At 59.4% G+C, this 22,718-nt stretch overlaps 1 protein-coding gene across 1 annotated transcript in view; it reads right to left on the bottom strand.

The window, feature by feature from the left end:
* Positions 1-878: 878 nt before the first annotated feature.
* Positions 879-22,718, bottom strand: part of PLEKHM2 (pleckstrin homology and RUN domain containing M2) — a 24,849-nt gene continuing 3,009 nt past the window's right edge. Inside the window, exons 2-11 of the mRNA XM_075328509.1 lie at positions 20,068-20,158; positions 19,935-19,999; positions 10,401-10,489; positions 10,041-10,173; positions 8,735-8,919; positions 8,597-8,662; positions 8,360-8,519; positions 7,119-7,298; positions 4,082-4,198; positions 879-3,852 (exon numbers count right to left, since the gene is read on the bottom strand). Coding sequence (XP_075184624.1) covers positions 3,718-3,852; positions 4,082-4,198; positions 7,119-7,298; positions 8,360-8,519; positions 8,597-8,662; positions 8,735-8,919; positions 10,041-10,173; positions 10,401-10,489; positions 19,935-19,999; positions 20,068-20,158 — 1,221 coding nt within the window. The 3' untranslated portion in view covers positions 879-3,717. The remainder of the gene's footprint in view (positions 3,853-4,081; positions 4,199-7,118; positions 7,299-8,359; positions 8,520-8,596; positions 8,663-8,734; positions 8,920-10,040; positions 10,174-10,400; positions 10,490-19,934; positions 20,000-20,067; positions 20,159-22,718) is intronic.

Raw genomic sequence — 22,718 nt, 5'->3', positions numbered from 1 at the left:
GTGTTCAACCAACTTTATTAACACTGACAAGTCTTAAAAAACGCACCATGGAAAACGCATGGAAAACGCATGGAAAACGCATGCGTTTTCGATGCGTTGTTTCTCAAAAAGCATAGTTTACAATTCTCCCCTCTGCCAGAGGGTGCGTTTTTTTCCGCACTGAAAAAAACGCAACGTGTGCACATACCCTTAGGCCATTCAGATAAGGTCATGGCGATATGTGCTGGGAGGTGGTATAAGGGACCTTAAGAGTTTTAACATGACAATAACTGATATCTGCGGCGCGGTGATGTCGCTTCCTGTATAATATAACTGATATCTGCGGCGCGGTGATGTCACTTCCTGTATAACATATCTGCGGCGCAGTGATGTCACTTCCTGTATAAGATAACTGATATCTGCGGCGCAGTGATGTCACTTCCTGTATAAGATAACTGATATCTGCAGAGTGGTGATGTCACTTCCTGTATAACTGATATCTGCGGCGCAGTTATGTCACTTCCTGTATAAGATAACTGATATCTGCGGCGCAGTGATGTCACTTCCTGTATAAGATAACTGATATCTGCGGCGCGGTGATGTCACTTCCTGTATAAGATAACTGATATCTGCAGAGTGGTGATGTCACTTCCTGTATAACTGATATCTGCGGCGCAGTTATGTCACTTCCTGTATAAGATAACTGATATTTGCAGAGTGGTGATGTCACTTCCTGTATAAGATAACTGATATCTGCGGCGCAGTTATGTCACTTCCTGTATAAGAGAACTGATATCTGCGGCGCGGTGATGTCACTTCCTGTATAAGAAACTATCTGGTGATGTCGCCTCTGGCGTCTCTAGTTTTCGCGGTTGTACAGACATGACAGAGGCGCAGTATAGAAGTATTGTAGCAGTTTATTTACACGCGGCTTCGCTGGATGTGACTGTTTAGTGTTATATACAGACACGGGTGGAGAGAGTACAGGGCAGGATGAAGCAGAGCTGGGAGCGCGGTACAAGCAGCTACCGGTCTTCACCCTGCAGGTCTCAAACCCTCGTCGTACCAAGTCCTAGATTGCAGCAGCAGGACCACCTGAGACGTGCGGCAGCGAGTGGGGGGGCTTCTGCTCTGTCCATCATCATTCACCGGAGGAAGAATAAATACAAAGTGTCACAAGGCAGCAGCCCCCGAAGCAATTAGTGCGGGAACATCACAGAACCCGCGCACCCAGAACCGCAGAACCCGCGCACCCAGAACCCCTGCGCCCAGAACCGCAGAACCCGCGCGCCCAGAACCCCTGCACCCAGAACCGCAGAACCCAGGCCTTTAAGGTGCAAAATAGTAACAAAAAATAATCCATTTCACTGGAGATAAAACACTGAACAGGAGGCGGCCGGAGAGCACGGAGGACGACACCGCGGGTACAGCCCCTCCTCCACCGCCAATCCTAAATATGGAAGCCTCCACCCACTTGTCCGAGCCATCATCATTCAGTGCAAAGGGTTAAATAAAGGTGCAGAGGACGACCCAGACTCATGCAGACAAGACACCATGCAAGTAATTCATGGAGACTGTGACAGAGCCGCCAGCACTGTGCGGACGCCCCACAGCAGAGAAGCCGGCAAGATGGAGGCCGCAATATGATTGTACGGCAGTGTAACAGGACCCATAGCGAACACACCAGGGAGCAGAGAGCCCCGGAAGACAACCCATAGGCTGGACAGAGGGACCCCACCCAAAGGCTGGCCGGAGTGCCCCGGGGGACCCCACCCAAAGACTGGACAGAGTACCAGGGGGACCCCACCCAAAGGCTGGCCAGAGCGCCCGGGGGAACCCCAACCAAAGGCTGGCCAGATCGCCCGGGGGAACCCCAACCAAAGGCTGGCCAGAGTGCCCCGGGGGACCCCACCCAAAGACTGGACAGAGTACCAGGGGGACCCCACCCAAAGGCTGGCCAGAGCGCCCGGGAGAACCCCAACCAAAGGCTGGCCAGATCGCCCGGGGGAACCCCAACCAAAGGCTGGCCAGAGCGCCCGGGGGAACCCCAACCAAAGGCTGGCCAGAGCGCCTGGGGGAACCCCAACCAAAGGCTGGCCAGAGTGCCCGGGGGAACCCCAACCAAAGGCTGGCCAGAGTGCCCGGGGGAACCCTCCCAAAGGCTGGCCAGAGCGCCCAGGGGAACCCCAACCAAGGGCTGGCCAGAGCGCCCGGGGGAACCCCAAACCAAGGCTGGCCAGAGCGCCCGGGGGAACCCCAAACCAAGGCTGGCCAGAGCGCCCGGGGGAACCCCAACCAAAGGCTGGCCGGAGCGCCCGGGGAAGTCCAACCAAAGGCTGGCCTGAGCGCCTGGGGGACCTCACCCACAGGCTGGCAGGAGCATCCAGGGGACCCCATGCACAAACTGGCAGAAGCGCCCGGGGGACTTACAAGCCGGATGATTCCACCTGTAACAGATGGCACATAAGGCGCTGCATGCGCCCCAGCACTCGCAGAGGTGGCTAGGCCCGGGGGTTGCAGGATCCTGCTGTACAGAGAAGCTTGATCATTCTGCTGCTTTTTCTTTAGGATCTCTGCTTGCTGTCAATAAATAGAAACATTCAGCGGTTACATGCAGAGAGCCGTCCTGATCCCACCCTGCTCGTAGCTGAGGGGTCGTTACTATTGTATCCAGTGAAGGCAATCCTCGAACTCTGGCCTCACTCCCACATGCGATTAACACGGACGTGTGCGACGTGAGAACACATGGGCCAGCACCGGCGCTACACCAGGAGGCCGCGAGACTCCCATACAAGTCTATGGAGCCTGTGAACAATCGCACTGCACCAGCGCTACACTAGGAGGCAGCGAGACTCCCATACAAGTCTATGGAGCCTGTGAACCATCGCACTGCACCAGCGCTACACTAGGAGGCAGCGAGACTCCCATACAAGTCTATGGAGCCTGTGAACCATCGCACTGCACCAGTGCTACACTAGGAGGCAGCGAGACTCCCATACAAGTCTATGGAGCCTGTGAACAATCGCACTGCACCAGCGCTACACTAGGAGGCAGCGAGACTCCCATACAAGTCTATGGAGCCTGTGAACCATCGCACTGCACCAGTGCTACACTAGGAGGCAGCGAGACTCCCATACAAGTCTATGGAGCCTGTGAACCATCGCACTGCACCGGCGCTACACTACTACACTAGGAGGCAGCGAGACTCCCATACAAGTCTATGGAGCCTGTGAGCAATCGCACTGAGCTCAGGCAGCGGAGGTGGTGGAGAAAGCGCCCGAGCCGGGGTCCCTTTCAGGCCGCACCCCGATGTCGTACGCTGGTGGAGCTGAGGCGTTTCACACGGATACTTTTTCCCTTCCCTGATACAGTGTAACAGCCCATCAGCGAGGGGCACAGGACAGATTTGAGGCTTTGGGTACAGCGGACCCCCCAATCAGACATGAAGACATCGTCCTGTACACGCAGAGAAAAAGGCACAATATGGAAACCTGGCCCCCGCCCGAGCGAGCGCTGCGCCCCCCACTCCCAGGGAGTGACATTAATAAAAATTGGTAAAATCTAAAAGCAGCAATGTGTTAGGGCAGAACCGTGACCGTAGAACCGACCGTCCACATCCACCGCGTCCCGAGCAGTGTATACGGTGCAGGGCGCTGCAGGCGGAGGGGTTAGTAGCAGCAGTATATGGCGGTATATATACACTGTCCTATATACACAGATACAGTCCCAGACATGTCATCAGCACCAGGGGTCCCGGGAGGAGCGGCCGCGGCACAGGCTGTCACTGCGCTGCCAGGTGCTGTGGATCAGGGACAAGGCGTCTTCACACTTCTTCACCAACGGCTCCGGGATCACTTTATGGGGAAGGTCAACCTGAAACACAGAGAGGGTCAGGCAGGGGCGGACACGCCGAGAGGGGGGCGGACACGCCGAGAGGGGGGCGGACACGCCGAGAGGGGGGCGGACACGCCGAGAGGGGGGCGGACACGCCGAGAGGGGGGCGGACACGCCGAGAGGGGGGCGGACACGCCGAGAGGGGGGCGGACACGCCGAGAGGGGGGCGGACACGCCAGCAGGGGGGCAGCTTCAGGACGGCACTCACCTGGTATATGGCTTTCCACGCGGCCCGCAGGGAGGAGAGGAAGCGCTCGAGCTCCTGCCGGCAGCTGAAGTACAGGATCCAGGGCAGGAGGACGCGACTCCGCTCCTGGGTGAACTCCTGCAGGAAACAACAGCGCTGACACACTGCGACAAAACGCTCCACAACACCCACAGCCATAGTATACCACCCATGTGCACGCGGATATCTCACAGCTGACACCTTGCTACAATGTAACCTCTGTCCCGACACCGAGTGACAAATCCTCTGCTGTGAAAACTACTAGTGTCTGTCCAGGATGAGAACCGGCTTCAATCAGAGGAGATGTGAAGGCACCGGTCACTACAGAGCGGCACACTGCCCCGAATACTCACCAGTGCGCAGTACTCACACAGCAGCGGTCACTACAGAGCGGCACACTGCCCCGAATACTCACCAGTGCGCAGTACTCACACAGCAGCGGTCACTACAGAGCGGCACACTGCCCCGAATACTCACCAGTGCGCAGTACTCACACAGCACCGGTCACTACAGAGCGACACACTGCCCCGAATACTCACCAGTGTGCAGTACTCACACAGCACCGGTCACTACAGAGCGGCACACTGCCCCGAATACTCACCAGTGCGCAGTACTCACACAGCAGCGGTCACTACAGAGCGGCACACTGCCCCGAATACTCACCAGTGCGCAGTACTCACACAGCAGCGGTCACTACAGAGCGGCACACTGCCCCGAATACTCACCAGTGCGCAGTACTCACACAGCAGCGGTCACTACAGAGCGACACACTGCCCCGAATACTCACCAGTGCGCAGTACTCACACAGCAGCGGTCACTACAGAGCGGCACACTGCCCCGAATACTCACCAGTGCGCAGTACTCACACAGCAGCGGTCACTACAGAGCGGCACACTGCCCCGAATACTCACCAGTGCGCAGTACTCACACAGCACCGGTCACTACAGAGCGACACACTGCCCCGAATACTCACCAGTGCGCAGTACTCACACAGCAGCGGTCACTACAGAGCGGCACACTGCCCCGAATACTCACCAGTGCGCAGTACTCACACAGCACCGGTCACTACAGAGCGACACACTGCCCCGAATACTCACCAGTGCGCAGTACTCACACAGCAGCGGTCACTACAGAGCGGCACACTGCCCCGAATACTCACCAGTGCGCAGTACTCACACAGCACCGGTCACTACAGAGCGGCACACTGCCCCGAATACTCACCAGTGCGCAGTACTCACACAGCACCGGTCACTACAGAGCGACACACTGCCCCGAATACTCACCAGTGCGCAGTACTCACACAGCAGCGGTCACTACAGAGCGGCACACTGCCCCGAATACTCACCAGTGCGCAGTACTCACACAGCACCGGTCACTACAGAGCGACACACTGCCCCGAATACTCACCAGTGCGCAGTACTCACACAGGACAGGTCACTACAGAGCGGCACACTGCCCCGAATACTCACCAGTGCGCAGTACTCACACAGCACCGGTCACTACAGAGCGACACACTGCCCCGAATACTCACCAGTGCGCAGTACTCACACAGCATCGGTCACTACAGAGCGGCACACTGCCCCGAATACTCACCAGTGCGCAGTACTCACACAGCAGCGGTCACTACAGAGCGACACACTGCCCCGAATACTCACCAGTGCGCAGTACTCACACAGCACCGGTCACTACAGAGCGACACACTGCCCCGAATACTCACCAGTGCGCAGTACTCACACAGCACCGGTCACTACAGAGCGACACACTGCCCCGAATACTCACCAGTGTGCAGTACTCACACAGCACCGGTCACTACAGAGCGACACACTGCCCCGAATACTCACCAGTGCGCAGTACTCACACAGCACCGGTCACTACAGAGCGACACACTGCCCCGAATACTCACCAGTGCGCAGTACTCACACAGCACCGGTCACTACAGAGCGGCACACTGCCCCGAATACTCACCAGTGTGCAGTACTCACACAGCACCGGTCACTACAGAGCGGCACACTGCCCCGAATACTCACCAGTGCGCAGTACTCACACAGCAGCGGTCACTACAGAGCGGCACACTGCCCCGAATACTCACCAGTGCGCAGTACTCACACAGCAGCGGTCACTACAGAGCGGCACACTGCCCCGAATACTCACCAGTGCGCAGTACTCACACAGGACAGGTCACTACAGAGCGGCACACTGTCCCGAATACTCACCAGTGCGCAGTACTCACACAGGACAGGTCACTACAGAGCGGCACACTGTCCCGAATACTCACCAGTGCGCAGTACTCACACAGGACAGGTCACTACAGAGCGGCACACTGCCCCGAATACTCACCAGTGCGCAGTACTCACACAGGACAGGTCACTACAGAGCGGCACACTGCCCCGAATACTCACCAGTGCGCAGTACTCACACAGCACCGGTCACTACAGAGCGACACACTGCCCCGAATACTCACCAGTGCGCAGTACTCACACAGGACAGGTCACTACAGAGCGGCACACTGCCCCGAATACTCACCAGTGCGCAGTACTCACACAGGACAGGTCACTACAGAGCGGCACACTGCCCCGAATACTCACCAGTGCGCAGTACTCACACAGGACAGGTCACTACAGAGCGGCACACTGCCCCGAATACTCACCAGTGCGCAGTACTCACACAGCATCGGTCACTACAGAGCGGCACACTGCCCCGAATACTCACCAGTGCGCAGTACTCACACAGCACCGGTCACTACAGAGCAGCACACTGCCCCGAATACTCACCAGTGCGCAGTACTCACACAGGACAGGTCACTACAGAGCGGCACACTGCCCCGAATACTCACCAGTGTGCAGTACTCACACAGGACAGGTCACTACAGAGCGGCACACTGCCCCGAATACTCACCAGTGCGCAGTACTCACACAGCACCGGTCACTACAGAGCGGCACACTGCCCCGAATACTCACCAGTGCGCAGTACTCACACAGCACCGGTCACTACAGAGCGGCACACTGCCCCGAATACTCACCAGTGCGCAGTACTCCCTGCCCTCCACACTGCTCACACACGACAGGTCCAGCAGATCAGTGACGCCCAGAGCCCGGAAGAAGCTGGTCTGACAGTCCTGGTGGCAAGTGATCAGCCGGTCCCCGCTCTGCACCAGACAGCAGGGAATGCACGGGGAGGGGACATCGCCCAGAGGGGTCACCTGAGGAGACAGCAGCCACGCAGGAAAGTAAGTGCACCCCAACACACGTGCTACACACTGACTGCAGCAGCAGAATAGTGAGTGCAGCTCTGGAGTATAATACAGGAGGTAACTCGGGATCAGTAATGTATGTACACAGTGACTGCACCAGCAGAATAGTGAGTGCAGCTCTGGAGTATAATACAGGAGGTAACTCAGGATCAGTAATGTAATGTATGTACACAGTGACTGCACCAGCAGAATAGTGAGTGCAGCTCTGGAGTATAATACAGGAGGGAACTCGGGATCAGTAATGTAATGTATGTACACAGTGACTGCACCAGCAGAATAGTGAGTGCAGCTCTGGAGTATAATACAGGAGGTAACTCGGGATCAGTAATGTAATGTATGTACACAGTGACTGCACCAGCAGAATAGTGAGTGCAGCTCTGGAGTATAATACAGGAGGTAACTCGGGATCAGTAATGTATGTACACAGTGACTGCACCAGCAGAATAGTGAGTGCAGCTCTGGAGTATAATACAGGAGGGAACTCGGGATCAGTAATGTAATGTATGTACACAGTGACTGCACCAGCAGAATAGTGAGTGCAGCTCTGGAGTATAATACAGGAGGTAACTCAGGATCAGTAATGTATGTACACAGTGACTGCACCAGCAGAATAGTGAGTGCAGCTCTGGAGTATAATACAGGAGGTAACTCAGGATCAGTAATGTAATGTATGTACACAGTGACTGCACCAGCAGAATAGTGAGTGCAGCTCTGGAGTATAATACAGGAGGGAACTCAGGATCAGTAATGTATGTGCACAGTGACTGCACCAGCAGAATAGTGAGTGCAGCTCTGGAGTATAATACAGGAGGTAACTCAGGATCAGTAATGTATGTACACAGTGACTGCAGCAGCAGAATAGTGAGTGCAGCTCTGGAGTATAATACAGGAGGTAACTCAGGATCAGTAATGTATGTACACAGTGACTGCACCAGCAGAATAGTGAGTGCAGCTCTGGAGTACTCTGGAGGCTCTTTTGTTCTGCTGGTCAGGGGATGGCAGGGACTCACCCCCTTGGACACGGCTTGGCACAGGTGTAGCATCCAGTCGGCCATGTCTTCTTCGTTGGCAGCGCTCAGTTCCAGGGAGGGCTGATCGGTGAGGATCACCTGGAATGAGTGGGCGCGGTCGGTGGTGTTGGCCCTCCGGCATCCCCCGCACTGCTCGCCCCTGTTGGGTATAGAATTCTTAGCTACCACCATAGAAGCCAAGGAGAACATAAGAAGAGCGCAGCAGCTGAGGCTCACCCCAGATTGATGGACAGCAGGGGCACGACGTCCGTCCGCTCCGGATACTGGTACAAGATTCCATTACTGAAAGACAGCGGTCACATGTCAGCCGGGGCAGAGAGCACAGCCGCCCTCCACCGCCTCCCGGCCGCTCACCTGAGCACCACGTAGCAGCTCCGCCAGGTCTCCCGGCCCAGGTAGGACGTGCTGGCCTTGTAATGGAGGACGCCCTCCTTGGCCTGGTCTCTGGATGACGAATTTGGCACAGAACATCCCACGGCCTCATCGCAGGGGTCCTCCCAGTGCACCAGGCCATAGTACAGCATCACCACGTCCGAGGCCTGGAGGGGCAAAAAGCAGAGGTGCGGAGAGCGGCGGAGAGGCCAGAGACCGCCACAGCCCGTCACTGCACCGCGGAGTGTGGAAACATGGACGCCCCACACTGCCGCACACTGCCTGCCCACGAGGGGCAAAAAGCGCTCACTGACAGCAAGCGGAGGTGCGGAGAGGCCAGAGACCGCCACAGCCCGTCACTGCACCGCGGAGTGTGGAAACATGGACACCCCACACTGCCGCACACTGCCTGCCAACGAGGGGCAAAAAGCGCTCACTGACAGCAAGCGGAGGTGCGGAGAGCGGCGGAGAGGCCAGAGACCGCCACAGCCCATCACTGCACCGCGGAGTATGGAAACATGGACGCCCCACACTGCCGCACACTGCCTGCCCACGAGGGGCAAAAAGCGCTGACAGCAAGCGGAGGTGCGGAGAGCGGCGGAGAGGCCAGAGACCGCCACAGCCCATCACTGCACCGCGGAGTATGGAAACATGGACACCGCACACTGCCTGCCCACGAGGGGCAAAAAGCGCTCACTGACAGCAAGCGGAGGTGCGGAGAGCGGTGGAGAGGCCAGAGACCGCCACAGCCCGTCACTGCAACCGCGGAGTATGGAAACATGGACACCGCACACTGCCTGCCCACGAGGGGCAAAAAGCGCTCACTGACAGCAAGCGGAGGTGCGGAGAGCGGCGGAGAGGCCAGAGACCGCGGGGGCCCGGAGAGGGGGGTCCCGTGCGGGGGCCCGGAGAGGGGGGTCCCGTGCGGGGGCCCGGAGAGGGGGGTCCCGTGCGGGGGCCCGGAGAGGGGGGTCCCGTGCGGGGGCCCGGAGAGGGGGGTCCCGTGCGGGGGCCCGGAGAGGGGGGGTCCCGTGCGGGGGCCCGGAGAGGGGGGTCCCGTGCGGGGGCCCGGAGAGGGGGGGTCCCGTGAGGGGGTCCCGTGAGGGGGTCCCGTGAGGGGGTCCCGTGAGGGGGTCCCGTGAGGGGGTCCCGTGCGAGGGTCCCGTGCGAGGGTTCCCGTGCGAGGGTCCCGTGCGAGGGTCCCGTGCGAGGGTCCCGTGCGAGGGTCCCGTGCGAGGGCACAGTCCGGGGGTCCTGTGTGGGGGTCTGAGGGGCCGGGTAATTTTACCTCTATTTTGGATTCCTGAGACACAAACTTGGCCAGTGCGAGCCGCTCCATTGTGGCGTCGGTCAGGACCCCGGGGTACGGCGGCTCCCGACACCCATTTATCATGGCCGACTTCAGCGCTGATATGAAGATCCTACAGAGAAAGAGCAAAGTGTAAAGCCTGAAATAAAAGCATGGAAAAGCCGTAACGGGGGGCCGGGCCAGTGTTATGGGGGGCTTCCCAACCCTACAACGCTCAGCACCAGAATGTCACTACAACCTGTGGCATCAAACGCGGAATCACAAGAGGGGGCCGGACCCCGACACCGGCCAAACACTGGCACAAAGCTGGAGACCCCCGGCCACAGAGGAGTCACTCACTCGGTCAGCGACAGGTCCGCGGTATCCACCAGAAACTGCCGCCGTCTGTTCGTGCACACGAGGGTCACCGCCTGCTGATCCAGGCCGACCTGCAGAAACAAGAGCAGCAGCAGGATGAGGGGCAAAGCATGGACACGCAGAGCTGGGGGGGGGGGGGGGGACACACACACACACACGCAGAGCTGGGGGGGGGGGGGGGGGGACACACACACACGCAGAGCTGGGGGGGGGGGGGGGACACACACACACGCAGAGCCAAGGGGGGGGGACGCAGAGCCGGAAGGGGGGGGGGATCGCACGCAGCGGGAAGGGGGGGGGGAGGAGTCACACGCAGAGGGGGGGGGGGAGGAGTCACACGCAGAGGGGTGGGGGGGGAAGTACGACGCAGAGGGGGTGGGGGACACACGCAGAGGGGGGGTGTGAGGCAAATCCCGGGATATGAAGATGAATTATGACTCCAGTCATAATCCCTCATCACTCCCTGGCAGTGCCCCCCTCCCTTCTTGTTCTCAGTGTTCCACTTACACCTCCATGGCCATGTCCTGTGATATGGAAATTAGGTGGCTTTGGGGACAATGGACACAGGATGACTCCCTGCCGTGACCCTGTAGTGGGGGCTGCTAGCTAGTTAGCAAGGCTATGGAAATAGCCAGACAGAACGACTCCAGTAAAAAATGGTTCATATCTCGCAAGCCATATTTCCGATAAATATGGCAACCATAAAAATGGTGTCTCCACATGCGGACGATGCTGGCACACCCTTTTTTATGGGAGCAGGACATTGGGAAATGCCCCAGGCGTGATATCAGCCAATGGGGAACTGGCAGACAGGTCATGAGTCCCCTCGTTCTGTAGCTAAATTCATAACTGTCACAATGAGAGCATTGGCGTCCGCCTACGACGCTCCCAGGCAAAGTTATGGCCATATTCCATGTTGTGGATTGTCCATAACTCAAGCCAGGGGTGGAGCAGTGCTCCCTCTGAGGTCACTAAGGTAGGAGGGGACCTGGATTTGCCCAGGTTGATAACCCTACTTCGGCCATTTTCCAGTGTTCTTTTCGCTGGGGGCACGTGTAGGAAACATCTGTGGGAAGGATCCTAGAAACCTGGCCTACAGCGCCCCCCTGTGGCCAGACGCAACAAGGTAACTGCTGGAACTGTGTATGCCTGTCTGTAAACCATGCTTTATCTGTAACTGTACTCTGACCTATGTATATTCTGTAGATCGCCTATTGTATATATTGTAGTTCTAGTGTGCTTTAGGCTGATTAAATTATATAATTAATCTTGGGCTGTTCTGTTATCTCGATCTTGAATCCCACGTCTGTGTGTTCGGCTAATAGTTACCGTGAAGCGGTTGGTGGCAGCGAGTTGTGCCAAGGATTATTGTGGGGAGGCCAGTGAGATTCGGGGAGATTTTATATATTCCGCCCGCGGAGGTCGGGGGAATATATACCTTACTCTCACCGGGGACCCTTCAATAATCGGCATAAGTAGTATAGCGGCCTCCTTGCTTATGGTCGGGCAATTCCATAATTGGCCTGACTATAAGAGGGGCGCTAGAGAGCGCGTCACGTGCTCTGTCTGTCGGTCGGGAGGTATAAAGGAGGGGTGACACCCACTTGTTACCCCCCGATTGTGACGTACTGGTAGCCAGCGCGGGGGATTTCTGAGTGACCCCCCCGGTGGTTTGTGACATATTGGTGGCATAGCGGTGGGATCGAGATAATAGTGTGTGTGAGTGTGAGACCCATACTCCCAGACACTAAAGACTGCCTGCAGCAGCTGTGGCTGCTGGGGTCTTCAGACTAGCTCAACACTAGAGTGTCAGAGTGCAGATACTGTAAGGTGTGTGGAGGCATCAGGTGTCAGTTCTGTGTCAGTGACCAAAAGTCTGCAAGAATGGCTGATGGCACCAGGAGCAGAGCTATGCAACTGGCCAATGCTAAGGCAGGAGCCGAAGAGAGGGAGGACGGTGCTGTGGACAGCAATGAGGAGGTTGCCCACGAGTCCTCCAGGAGCTCGACGCCAGAAAACCGTTCTGCCGAGGACATTGCGCAACCTGGCACTGCTGGACAAGATGAGGAGGAGCTCACCCAAGGTTCCTCAACGAGCCAGATGCCAGCCCTCCGCTCTGAAAGGGACAGTGAATCGCCTAGCTCTGCAGCGTGCCGCAGATCACCACGTGCCATTCCACCGAGCCTGGGAGGCTCGGATAGCCTTCTTCAAATGGCTATGGCCCTTCTCCAGGCTGGAGACCAGAAGGGCTACAAGGAACTCCTGGCAGAGCGCAGGGCAGAGCGGCAGGCAGCGCGTGACGCTGAGGCTGCGGAGCGGCACGCAGAGCGTGAGGCTGCGGAGCGAGAGCGGCAGGCAGCGCGTGAAGAGCGAGAGCGACAGGCAGACCGTGACTACCAGCTGCAGCTAGCTCAGCTCCGGCCCTCATCAGCCACATGTGACCTTCGAGACACCAAACTTCCAAAGGTCCGTGTTGAGGACTTCCCAGTGCTGGAGAAGGATGGAGACTTGGACTCTTTCTTGACTGCTTTTAAACGGACTTGCTTGCAGCACCATCTGGACAAGGACCAGTGGGCCAAATACCTGACCCCCCGTTTAAGGGGTAAGGCCCTGGATATCCTTGGGGACTTGCCTGCTGAGGCAGATCAGGGCTACGACACCATCAAGCGGGCCCTGATCCAACAGTACAACCTCACTCCAGAGTCCTACCGCAAGAAGTTCCGGAGCCTACAGAAGGGACCAAAGGACTCCTGGGCTGACCACCGGCGGGCACTTGCCCGAGCTGCCGACCACTGGACCCAAGGCCTGCAGCTTTCCACCGGACCGGAGATCCTGGACTTGTTCATCACGGAGCAACTCTTGTGGAACTGCCCTGAGGATCTCCGCCAGTTCATCCGAGACCAGAAGCCAAAGGGGTCCACGGCTACAGCTGCCCTTGCCGATGACTACACCAACAACCGGGCCCCTGAGGCCAGGAGAGCGGCCACCAGCAGCACCTGGAGAGGGGGTAAGATGAATTCGGCGACTGCCCCACCTGCCCCTAGACTGCAGGGGGTGTCCCCCTCAACTCCCCTCTCCAGGCCCGTGGCGGAACCAAGACGGTGCCACCAGTGCAACCTACCTGGACACTTCAAGGCCATGTGCCCTCAGCGTCCCAAGGCCCCGGCTCCGTCCCCGTCCCAAGGGCCGCCCAAGGTGTATTGTGTGGGTGGGGGTGGTGGTAGGTCCCTGGACAGCTTCCAACCTGTCACCGTCGGCCGGTCTGTGACCATAGGACTGCGAGACAGCGCCTCGGAGGTGACTCTGGTGCGGCCTGAGATGGTGTCCCCCCCAAGACTTGATCCCTGGAAAAACCCTCGCTGTCTCCGGGATTGGAGGCACTGACCCGGCGCTGCCTGTTGCTGACATTTATGTGGACTGGGGCGCAGGGCGGGGGGTGAGGGAGGTGGGGGTAACTGATCGGATCCCTGCAAACGTGCTACTTGGGACAGATTTGGGGCAGATAACCTCCCAGTTTGGGCCCCCCCCAAGGGCTGAACCTTCAGCCCGTACTGACATGACTCCTAACAATGTTAATGTGTTATCTATGAATGATGTAAGGGAGGAGGGAGTGAACTCTGATATTTCTGCTTGCATAGACACCATAGACACACACTCAGCTGCAGCTGTGACAGGGGAGGGGGTCAGAGAAAGGTGTGACAATGCCTCTACAAGTAACCAGCCTGTGAGCTGGGATCTGTTGCCCTCTGCAGGGATAAGCAGAGAGCAGGGTGCTGCAGGGGGAGGACCAGTGTGTGGGGTGGGGGCTACCACAGCAAATGTGGGGTCCCCAGAGATTTCACAGCGGGGTTCTGTTGCTGCAGGAGGGGAACAGGCAGGTGAGATTGGGGCCGGTCCAGGAGCGGAAGTGCTCCCAGGTAAGATCTCGGTGCATGGTTCCCCCACAACCGGGGTGTCAGGAAGCCAGGTAGGTCTGCCTGAACCGGCGACTTGGTCAGGAACGGAGGAGGAGCAGGCACGACCCACGGTCGCAGCGGCTGTGGCCGCTGTCACCCGCAGTGGGAGTGCTGGAAGCCAAGGGGCCTCCCGGAGGTCCGATAGCTCTTCCCCTTCTGACCAAGTGGCAGCCGAGTCAGGTGGAGGCCAGGACACAGGTCCCGGGGTACTGACTGAAGATGTGACAGTCTCGTCGATTCTGGCCACATCTAGTCAGGGGTTTCAGGCAGCGTTAGAAGCTGACGACAGCCTGAAAGCTCTTAAGGAGCAGGCGGCACAGCCTCCCTCGGACCCGGAGCGAGTGGTCTGGGACCAAGGACGGCTGTACCGGGCCACGGTCCAGCAGGGTTCACCGGAGGCGTGGCCCAGGGACCGACAGTTGGTGGTACCCTATCCGTTCCGGACGGAGTTGTTGCGGATCGCACATGAGATTCCGATGGCCGGACACCTAGGGATCGCTAAGACCAAGGCCAGGTTAAACCAGCATTTCTACTGGCCAAAAATGGGGGCCGATGTGGCTGCCTATTGCCGTTCGTGTGAAACCTGTCAGAGAGTGGGGAAGGTGGGGCCACGCCCCAAAGCCCCACTAGTATCTCTGCCAATCATCGATGAGCCTTTCAGGAGGGTGGCTGTGGATCTGGTCGGCCCGCTGGCCATCCCCAGCAGCTCCGGGAAACGCTTCCTACTGACGGTAGTGGACTATGCCACCCGGTACCCAGAAGCAGTGGCCTTGTCGTCCATTCGGGCTGACAAGGTGGCCACCGCATTGCTGGAGATTTTCTCCCGAGTGGGTTTTCCCCAGGAAATGCTCACTGACCGGGGGACCCAATTCATGTCCCAGCTGATGGAGGCCCTCTGTAAGCAAGTCCAGGTGCGACATCTGGTGGCCAGCCCGTACCATCCACAGACTAATGGCCTGTGCGAGCGGTTCAATGGCACCTTAAAGCAGATGCTTAAGATGTTGGTCGACTCCCATGGGCGTGACTGGGAGCGGTATCTCCCACACCTGTTATTTGCTTACCGGGAGGTTCCACAGGCCTCAACAGGATTCTCACCGTTTGAGCTCCTGTACGGGCGACGTGTGCGGGGCCCCCTGGCTCTGGTGAAAGAGGCTTGGGAAGGGGATTTGGCCACCCCTGGAGTGTCGGTTATCGAGTATGTCATGCGCTTCCGGGACAAAATGCAGGCCTTGACGCAACTGGTACACGACAATATGGCTCAAGCCCAGGCCGATCAGAAGCGTTGGTACGACCAGAACGCTTGTGAGAGGACCTACCAAGTGGGTCAAAAGGTGTGGGTACTGGTCCCCGTACCACAGGACAAGCTTCAGGCAGCCTGGGAAGGCCCATACCTCGTGTACCAGCAGCTCAACCCTGTAACGTACCTGGTCACCCTGGACCCTGCCCGTGGAAGGCGGAAGCCCTTCCATGTGAACATGATGAAGGCACATCATGAGCGGGAGGCATGTGCGCTCCCCGTGTGCAACCTGCCCGAGGAGGGAGAAGCGGAAACCCTCTTGGATATGCTAGCCCAGGTTAGGGCAGGCGGATCCATTGAGGATGTGGAGGTTGGCCACCAGCTCTTGGAAGACCAACGGTCCCAGCTGTGGGCCACCCTCCTCCCCTTCCGGGGGTTGTTTACCAACCAGCCCGGAAGGACTGACTTGGCTGTCCATCACGTGGACACTGGGGATCATCCCCCGATCCGGCGTTCAGCATATCGGGTCTCCCTGGAGGTGCAGCAACACATGCGCCAGGAGATTGACGAGATGCTGAAGCTGGGGGTGATCCAGGCATCCAACAGCGCTTGGGCCTCGCCTGTAGTCCTCGTCCCTAAGAAGGACCGAACCACTCGGTTCTGCGTGGACTACAGGGGGCTCAATGCGGTCACGGTCGCCGATGCGTACCCAATGCCACGCATCGATGACCTGCTCGATCAGTTGGCCGGGGCTCAGTACCTGACCATCATGGATCTGAGCCGGGGATATTGGCAGATCCCCCTGACTCGCAAGGCCAGGGAACGCTCTGCCTTTATTACCCCATTTGGACTGTACGAGTCCACGGTGATGCCATTCGGGATGAGGAATGCCCCTGCCACTTTCCAGCGGATGGTCAACACCCTGCTCAAGGGACTTGAAGGGTACGCGGCCGCGTACCTGGATGACATTGCCGTCTTCAGTCCCACCTGGGAGGACCACCTAGAGCATCTAGCACAGGTGCTCAGGCGGATCCACCGGGCAGGTTTGACCATCAAGCCGGGAAAGTGTCAGCTGGCCATGAGCGAGGTCCAGTACCTCGGTCACCGGGTAGGTGGGAGAACACTGAAGCCCGAGCCTGAGAAAGTGGAAGCCATCGCATCCTGGCCCACCCCCAGGACCAAGAAGCAGGTGATGTCCTTCTTGGGGACCGCTGGGTACTATAGGAGGTTTGTTCCATGCTATAGTAGCCTGGCAAAGCCCTTGACGGACCTCACCAAGAAGAAGCTGCCCTCTGCAGTCGATTGGACAATGGACTGCGAGACAGCCTTCCGGGCCCTAAAGGACGCCCTGTCCAGCCCGCCCGTGCTACAGGCAGCCGACTTCACGCGGCCGTTTGTAGTACAGACCGACGCCAGTGACTTCGGCCTCGGTGCGGTGCTCAGCCAGGTGGACTCTGCGAGCCAAGAGCACCCAGTCTTGTACCTGAGCAGGAAGCTGTTACCAAGGGAAGTTGCCTATTCCACGATGGAGAAGGAGTGCCTGGCCATAGTGTGGGCCCTGCAGCGTCTGCAACCCTATCTATACGGGCGCCACTTCATCGTGGAGACGGACCACAATCCCTCAGCTGGTTGCACACCGTCTCTGGGACGAATGGGCGATTGTTGCGATGGAGCCTTGCGCTCCAGCAATACAACTTCACCATTCGCCACAAAAGGGGCCGTGACCACGGGAACGCAGACGGGCTGTCCGACAAGGAGAGGTCGCGGACGGGCGCACGGGGAACACCGAGTGTGCTGCCCCCTAGCGCCCTCAAAAGGGGGGAGGTGTGAGGCAAATCCTGGATATGAAGATGAATTATGACTCCAGTCATAGTCCCCTCATCACTCCCTGGCAGTGCCCCCCTCCCTTCTTGTTCTCAGTGTTCCACTTACACCTCATGGCCATGTCCTGTGATATGGAAATTAGGTGGCTTGGGGACAATGGACACAGGATGACTCCCTGCCGTGACCCTGTAGTGGGGGCTGCTAGCTAGTTAGCAAGGCTATGGAGAATAGCCAGACAGAACGACTCCAGTAAAAAATGGTTCATATCTCGCAAGCCATATTTCCGATAAATATGGCAACCATAAAAATGGTGTCTCCGCATGCGGACGATGCTGGCACACCTTTTTATGGAGCAGGACATTGGGAAATGCCCCAGGCGTGATATCAGCCAATGGGGAACTGGCAGACAGGTCATGAGTCCCCTCGTTCTGTAGCTAAATTCATAACTGTCACAATGAGAGCATTGGCGTCCGCCTACGACGCTCCCAGGCAAAGTTATGGGCCCATATTCCATGTTGTGGATTGTCCATAACTCAAGCCAGGGGTGGAGCAGTGCTCCCTCTGAGGTCACTAAGGTAGGAGGGGACCTGGATTTGCCCAGGTTGATAACCCTACTTCGGCCATTTTCCAGTGTTCTTTTCGCTGGGGGCACGTGTAGGAAACATCTGTGGGAAGGATCCTAGAAACCTGGGTACAGCGCCCCCCTGTGGCCAGACGCACAAGGTAACTGCTGGAACTGTGTATGCCTGTTTGTAACCCATGCTTTGATTGTAACTGTACTCTGACATATGTATATTCTGTAGATTCCCTATTGTATATATTGTAGTTTCTAGTGTGCTTTAGGCTGATTAAATTATATAATTAATCTTGGGCTGTTCTGTTATCTCGATCTTGAATCCACGTCTGTGTGTTCGGCTAATAGTTACCGTGAAGCGGTTGGTGGCAGCGAATTGTGCCAAGGATTATTGTGGGGAGGCCAGTGAGATTCGGGGAGATTTTATATATTCCGCCCGCGGAGGTCGGGGGAATATATACCTTACTCTCACCGGGGACCCTTCAATAATCGGCATAAGTAGTATAGCGGCCTCCTTGCTTATGGTCGGGCAATTCCATAATTGGCCTGACTATAAGAGGGGCGCTAGAGAGCGCGTCACGTGCTCTGTCTGTCGGTCGGGAGGTATAAAGGAGGGGTGACCCCCACTTGTTACCCCCCGATTGTGACGTACTGGTAGCCAGCGCGGGGGGATTTCTGAGTGACCCCCCCGGTGGTTTGTGACAGGGGGGACACACGCAGAGGGGGGGGGACACACGCAGAGGGGGGGGGCACACGCAGAGGGGGGGGACACACGCAGAGGGGGGGGACACACGCAGAGGGGGGGACACACGCAGAGGGGGGGGACACACGCAGAGGGGGGGACACACGCAGAGGGGGGGGACACACGCAGAGGGGGGGACACACGCAGAGGGGGGGACACACGCAGAGGGGGGGGACACACGCAGAGGGGGGGGACACACGCAGAGGGGGGGACACACGCAGAGGGGGGGGACACACGCAGAGGGGGGGACACACGCAGAGGGGGGGACACACGCAGAGGGGGGGACACACGCAGAGGGGGGGACACACGCAGAGGGGGGGACACACGCAGAGGGGGGGACACACGCAGAGGGGGGGACACACGCAGAGGGGGGGACACACGCAGAGGGGGGGACACACGCAGAGGGGGGGACACACGCAGAGGGGGGGACACACGCAGAGGGGGGGACACACGCAGAGGGGGGGACACACGCAGAGGGGGGGACACACGCAGAGGGGGGGACACACGCAGAGGGGGGGACACACGCAGAGGGGGGGACACACGCAGAGGGGGGGACACACGCAGAGGGGGGGACACACGCAGAGGGGGGGGACACACGCAGAGGGGGGGACACACGCAGAGGGGGGGACACACGCAGAGGGGGGGACACACGCAGAGGGGGGGACACACGCAGAGGGGGGGACACACGCAGAGGGGGGGGACACACGCAGGGGGGGTGGGGACACACGCAGGGGGGGTGGGGACACACGCAGGGGGGGTGGGGACACACGCAGGGGGGGTGGGGACACACGCAGGGGGGGTGGGGACACACGCAGGGGGGGTGGGGACACACGCAGGGGGGGTGGGGACACACGCAGGGGGGGTGGGGACACACGCAGGGGGGGTGGGGACACACGCAGGGGGGGTGGGGACACACGCAGGGGGGGGTGGGGACACACGCAGGGGGGGTGGGGACACACGCAGGGGGGGTGGGGACACACGCAGCGGGGGGTGGGGACACGCAGGGGGGGTGGGGACACACGCACGCCAGAGGGGGGGACACACGCGGGGGGGGACACAGAGATGGGGGGACATGCAGAGACGGGGAGGGGACGTGGAGACTGAGAAAGGCGGAGGTAGAGGGGCGTGGAGTCGGGGAGAGTTGAAGTTGGGGAGTCCTGCAGCCCCTCCCCCGCACACCCACCGAGACGTAGTCCAGCTCATTGTAGGACACAGCGTCCTCTACCATGTACGGCTTATCAGCAGCACCTGCGGGAGACACAAGATGTGAGTGACAGTCCGGACCCCCGGAGACATCACAGGGGGCAGCAGCTGACCTTTCCGCAGCAGGTAGATGTAGCAGTCGGTCAGCAGCACGTAGAGGAGCTGGAGGTCGCCCTCCATGTGTCCGGTGCTCATCCTGAACATCTGGAGAATCACACAAAGAGGGGAGAAGGAACGATGAGAAGCTGCGGCCCCCCCATGTGACGAGACGCTGCGGCCTCCCGATGTGATGAGACACTGCGCGCCCCCCCAATGTGAAGACATACTGCGCCCCCCCCGATGTGATTAGACACTGCGCCCCCCCCCCCAATGTGATGAAGCTGATCCCCCCCCCGATGTGATGAAGCTGATCCCCCCCCCCCGATGTGATGAAGCTGAGGCCCCCCCCCGATGTGATGAAGCTGAGGTCCCCCCCCCGATGTGATGAAGCTGCGACTCCCCTGATGTGATGAAGCTGAAGCCCCCCCCAATGTGAAGAGACGCTGCAGCCCCCCCAATGTGAAGACATACTGCGCCCCCCCCGATGTGATGAGACACTGCGCGCCCCCCCCCCCAATGTGATGAAGCTGAGGCCCCCCCCCGATGTGATGAAGCTGAGGTCCCCCCCTATGTGATGAAGCTGAGGCCCCCCCCGATGTGATGAAGCTGAGGCCCCCCCCCGATGTGATGAAGCTGAGGCCCCCCCCGATGTGATGAGGCTGCGACTCCCCTGATGTGATGAAGCTGGGCCCCCCCCCGATGTGATGAAGCTGGGCCCCCCCCCGATGTGATGAAGCTGCGACTCCCCTGATGTGATGAAGCTGCGACTCCCCTGATGTGATGAAGCTGCGACTCCCCTGATGTGATGAAGCTGCGACTCCCCTGATGTGATGAAGCTGAGGCCCCCCCCCGATGTGATGAAGCTGAGGCCCCCCCCCAATGTGAAGAGACGCTGCAGCCCCCCCAATGTGCAATGTGAAGACATACTGCGCCCCCCCGATGTGATGAGATACTGCGCGCCCCCCCCAATGTGATGAAGCTGATCCCCCCCCCGATGTGATGAAGCTGAGGCCCCCCCCGATGTGATGAAGCTGAGCCCCCCCCCGATGTGATGAAGCTGGGCGCCCCCCCCCGATGTGATGAAGCTGGGCCCCCCCCCCCCGATGTGATGAAGCTGGGCCCCCCCCGATGTGATGAAGCTGAGGCCCCCCCCCGATGTGATGAAGCTGCGACCCCCCTGATGTGATGAAGCTGGGCCCCCCCCCCGATGTGATGAAGCTGCGACCCCCCTGATGTGATGAAGCTGGGCCCCCCCCCCGATGTGATGAAGCTGGGCCCCCCCCCCGATGTGATGAAGCTGCGCCCCCCCCCCCCAATGTGAAGAGACGCTGCAGCCCCCCCAATGTGAAGACATACTGCGCCCCCCCCGATGTGATGAGACACTGCGCGCCCCCCCAATGTGATGAAGCTGAGGCCCCCCCCGATGTGATGAAGCTGAGGCCCCCCCCGATGTGATGAAGCTGAGGCCCCCCCCGATGTGATGAAGCTGAGGCCCCCCCCCGATGTGATGAAGCTGAGGCCCCCCCGATGTGATGAAGCTGAGGCCCCCCCGATGTGATGAAGCTGAGGCCCCCCCGATGTGATGAAGCTGAGGCCCCCCCCGATGTGATGAAGCTGAGGCCCCCCCCGATGTGATGAAGCTGAGGCCCCCCCCGATGTGATGAAGCTGCGACTCCCCCCGATGTGATGAAGCTGCGCCCCCCCCCGATGTGATGAAGCTGATCCCCCCCCGATGTGATGAAGCTGAGGCCCCCCCCGATGTGATGAAGCTGAGGCCCCCCCACCGATGTGATGAAGCTGAGGCCCCCCCCAATGTGAAGAGACGCTGCAGCCCCCCCAATGTAAAGACATACTGCGCCCCCCCCGATGTGATGAGATACTGCGCGCCCCCCCCGATGTGATGAAGCTGAGCCCCCCCCGATGTGATGAAGCTGAGGCCCCCCCCGATGTGATGAAGCTGAGCCCCCCCCCGATGTGATGAAGCTGATCCCCCCCCCCCGATGTGATGAAGCTGAGCCCCCCCCCGATGTGATGAAGCTGATCCCCCCCCCCGATGTGATGAAGCTGGGCGCCCCCCCCCCCCCCCCCCGATGTGATGAAGCTGGGCCCCCCCCGATGTGATGAAGCTGGGCCCGCCCCCGATGTGATGAAGCTGAGGCCCCCCCCCCGATGTGATGAAGCTGGGCCCCCCCCCCCCGATGTGATGAAGCTGGGCACCCCCCCCGATGTGATGAAGCTGGGCACCCCCCCCCGATGTGATGAAGCTGGGCCCCCCCCCGATGTGATGAAGCTGGGCACCCCCCCCGATGTGATGAAGCTGGGCCCCCCCCTGATGTGATGAAGCTGAGGCCCCCCCCGTTGTGATGAAGCTGAGGCCCCCCCCCGTTGTGATGAAGCTGAGGCCCCCCCCGATGTGATGAAGCTGGGCCCCCCCCCGATGTGATGAAGCTGGGCCCCCCCCCCGATGTGATGAAGCTGGGCCCCCCCCCCCGATGTGATGAAGCTGAGGCCCCCCCCCGTTGTGATGAAGCTGAGGCCCCCCCCCGTTGTGATGAAGCTTCGGCCCCCCCGATGTGATGAAGCTGCGGCCCCCCGATGTGATGAAGCTGCGGCCCCCCCGATGTGATGAAGCTGCGGCCCCCCCAATGTGATGAAGCTGCGGCCC

The sequence above is a fragment of the Anomaloglossus baeobatrachus genome, chromosome 11 (genome assembly GCF_048569485.1).
Source record: "Anomaloglossus baeobatrachus isolate aAnoBae1 chromosome 11, aAnoBae1.hap1, whole genome shotgun sequence".
Classification (NCBI taxonomy): domain Eukaryota; kingdom Metazoa; phylum Chordata; class Amphibia; order Anura; family Aromobatidae; genus Anomaloglossus; species Anomaloglossus baeobatrachus.
This window is presented reverse-complemented; position numbering and strand designations above follow the sequence as displayed.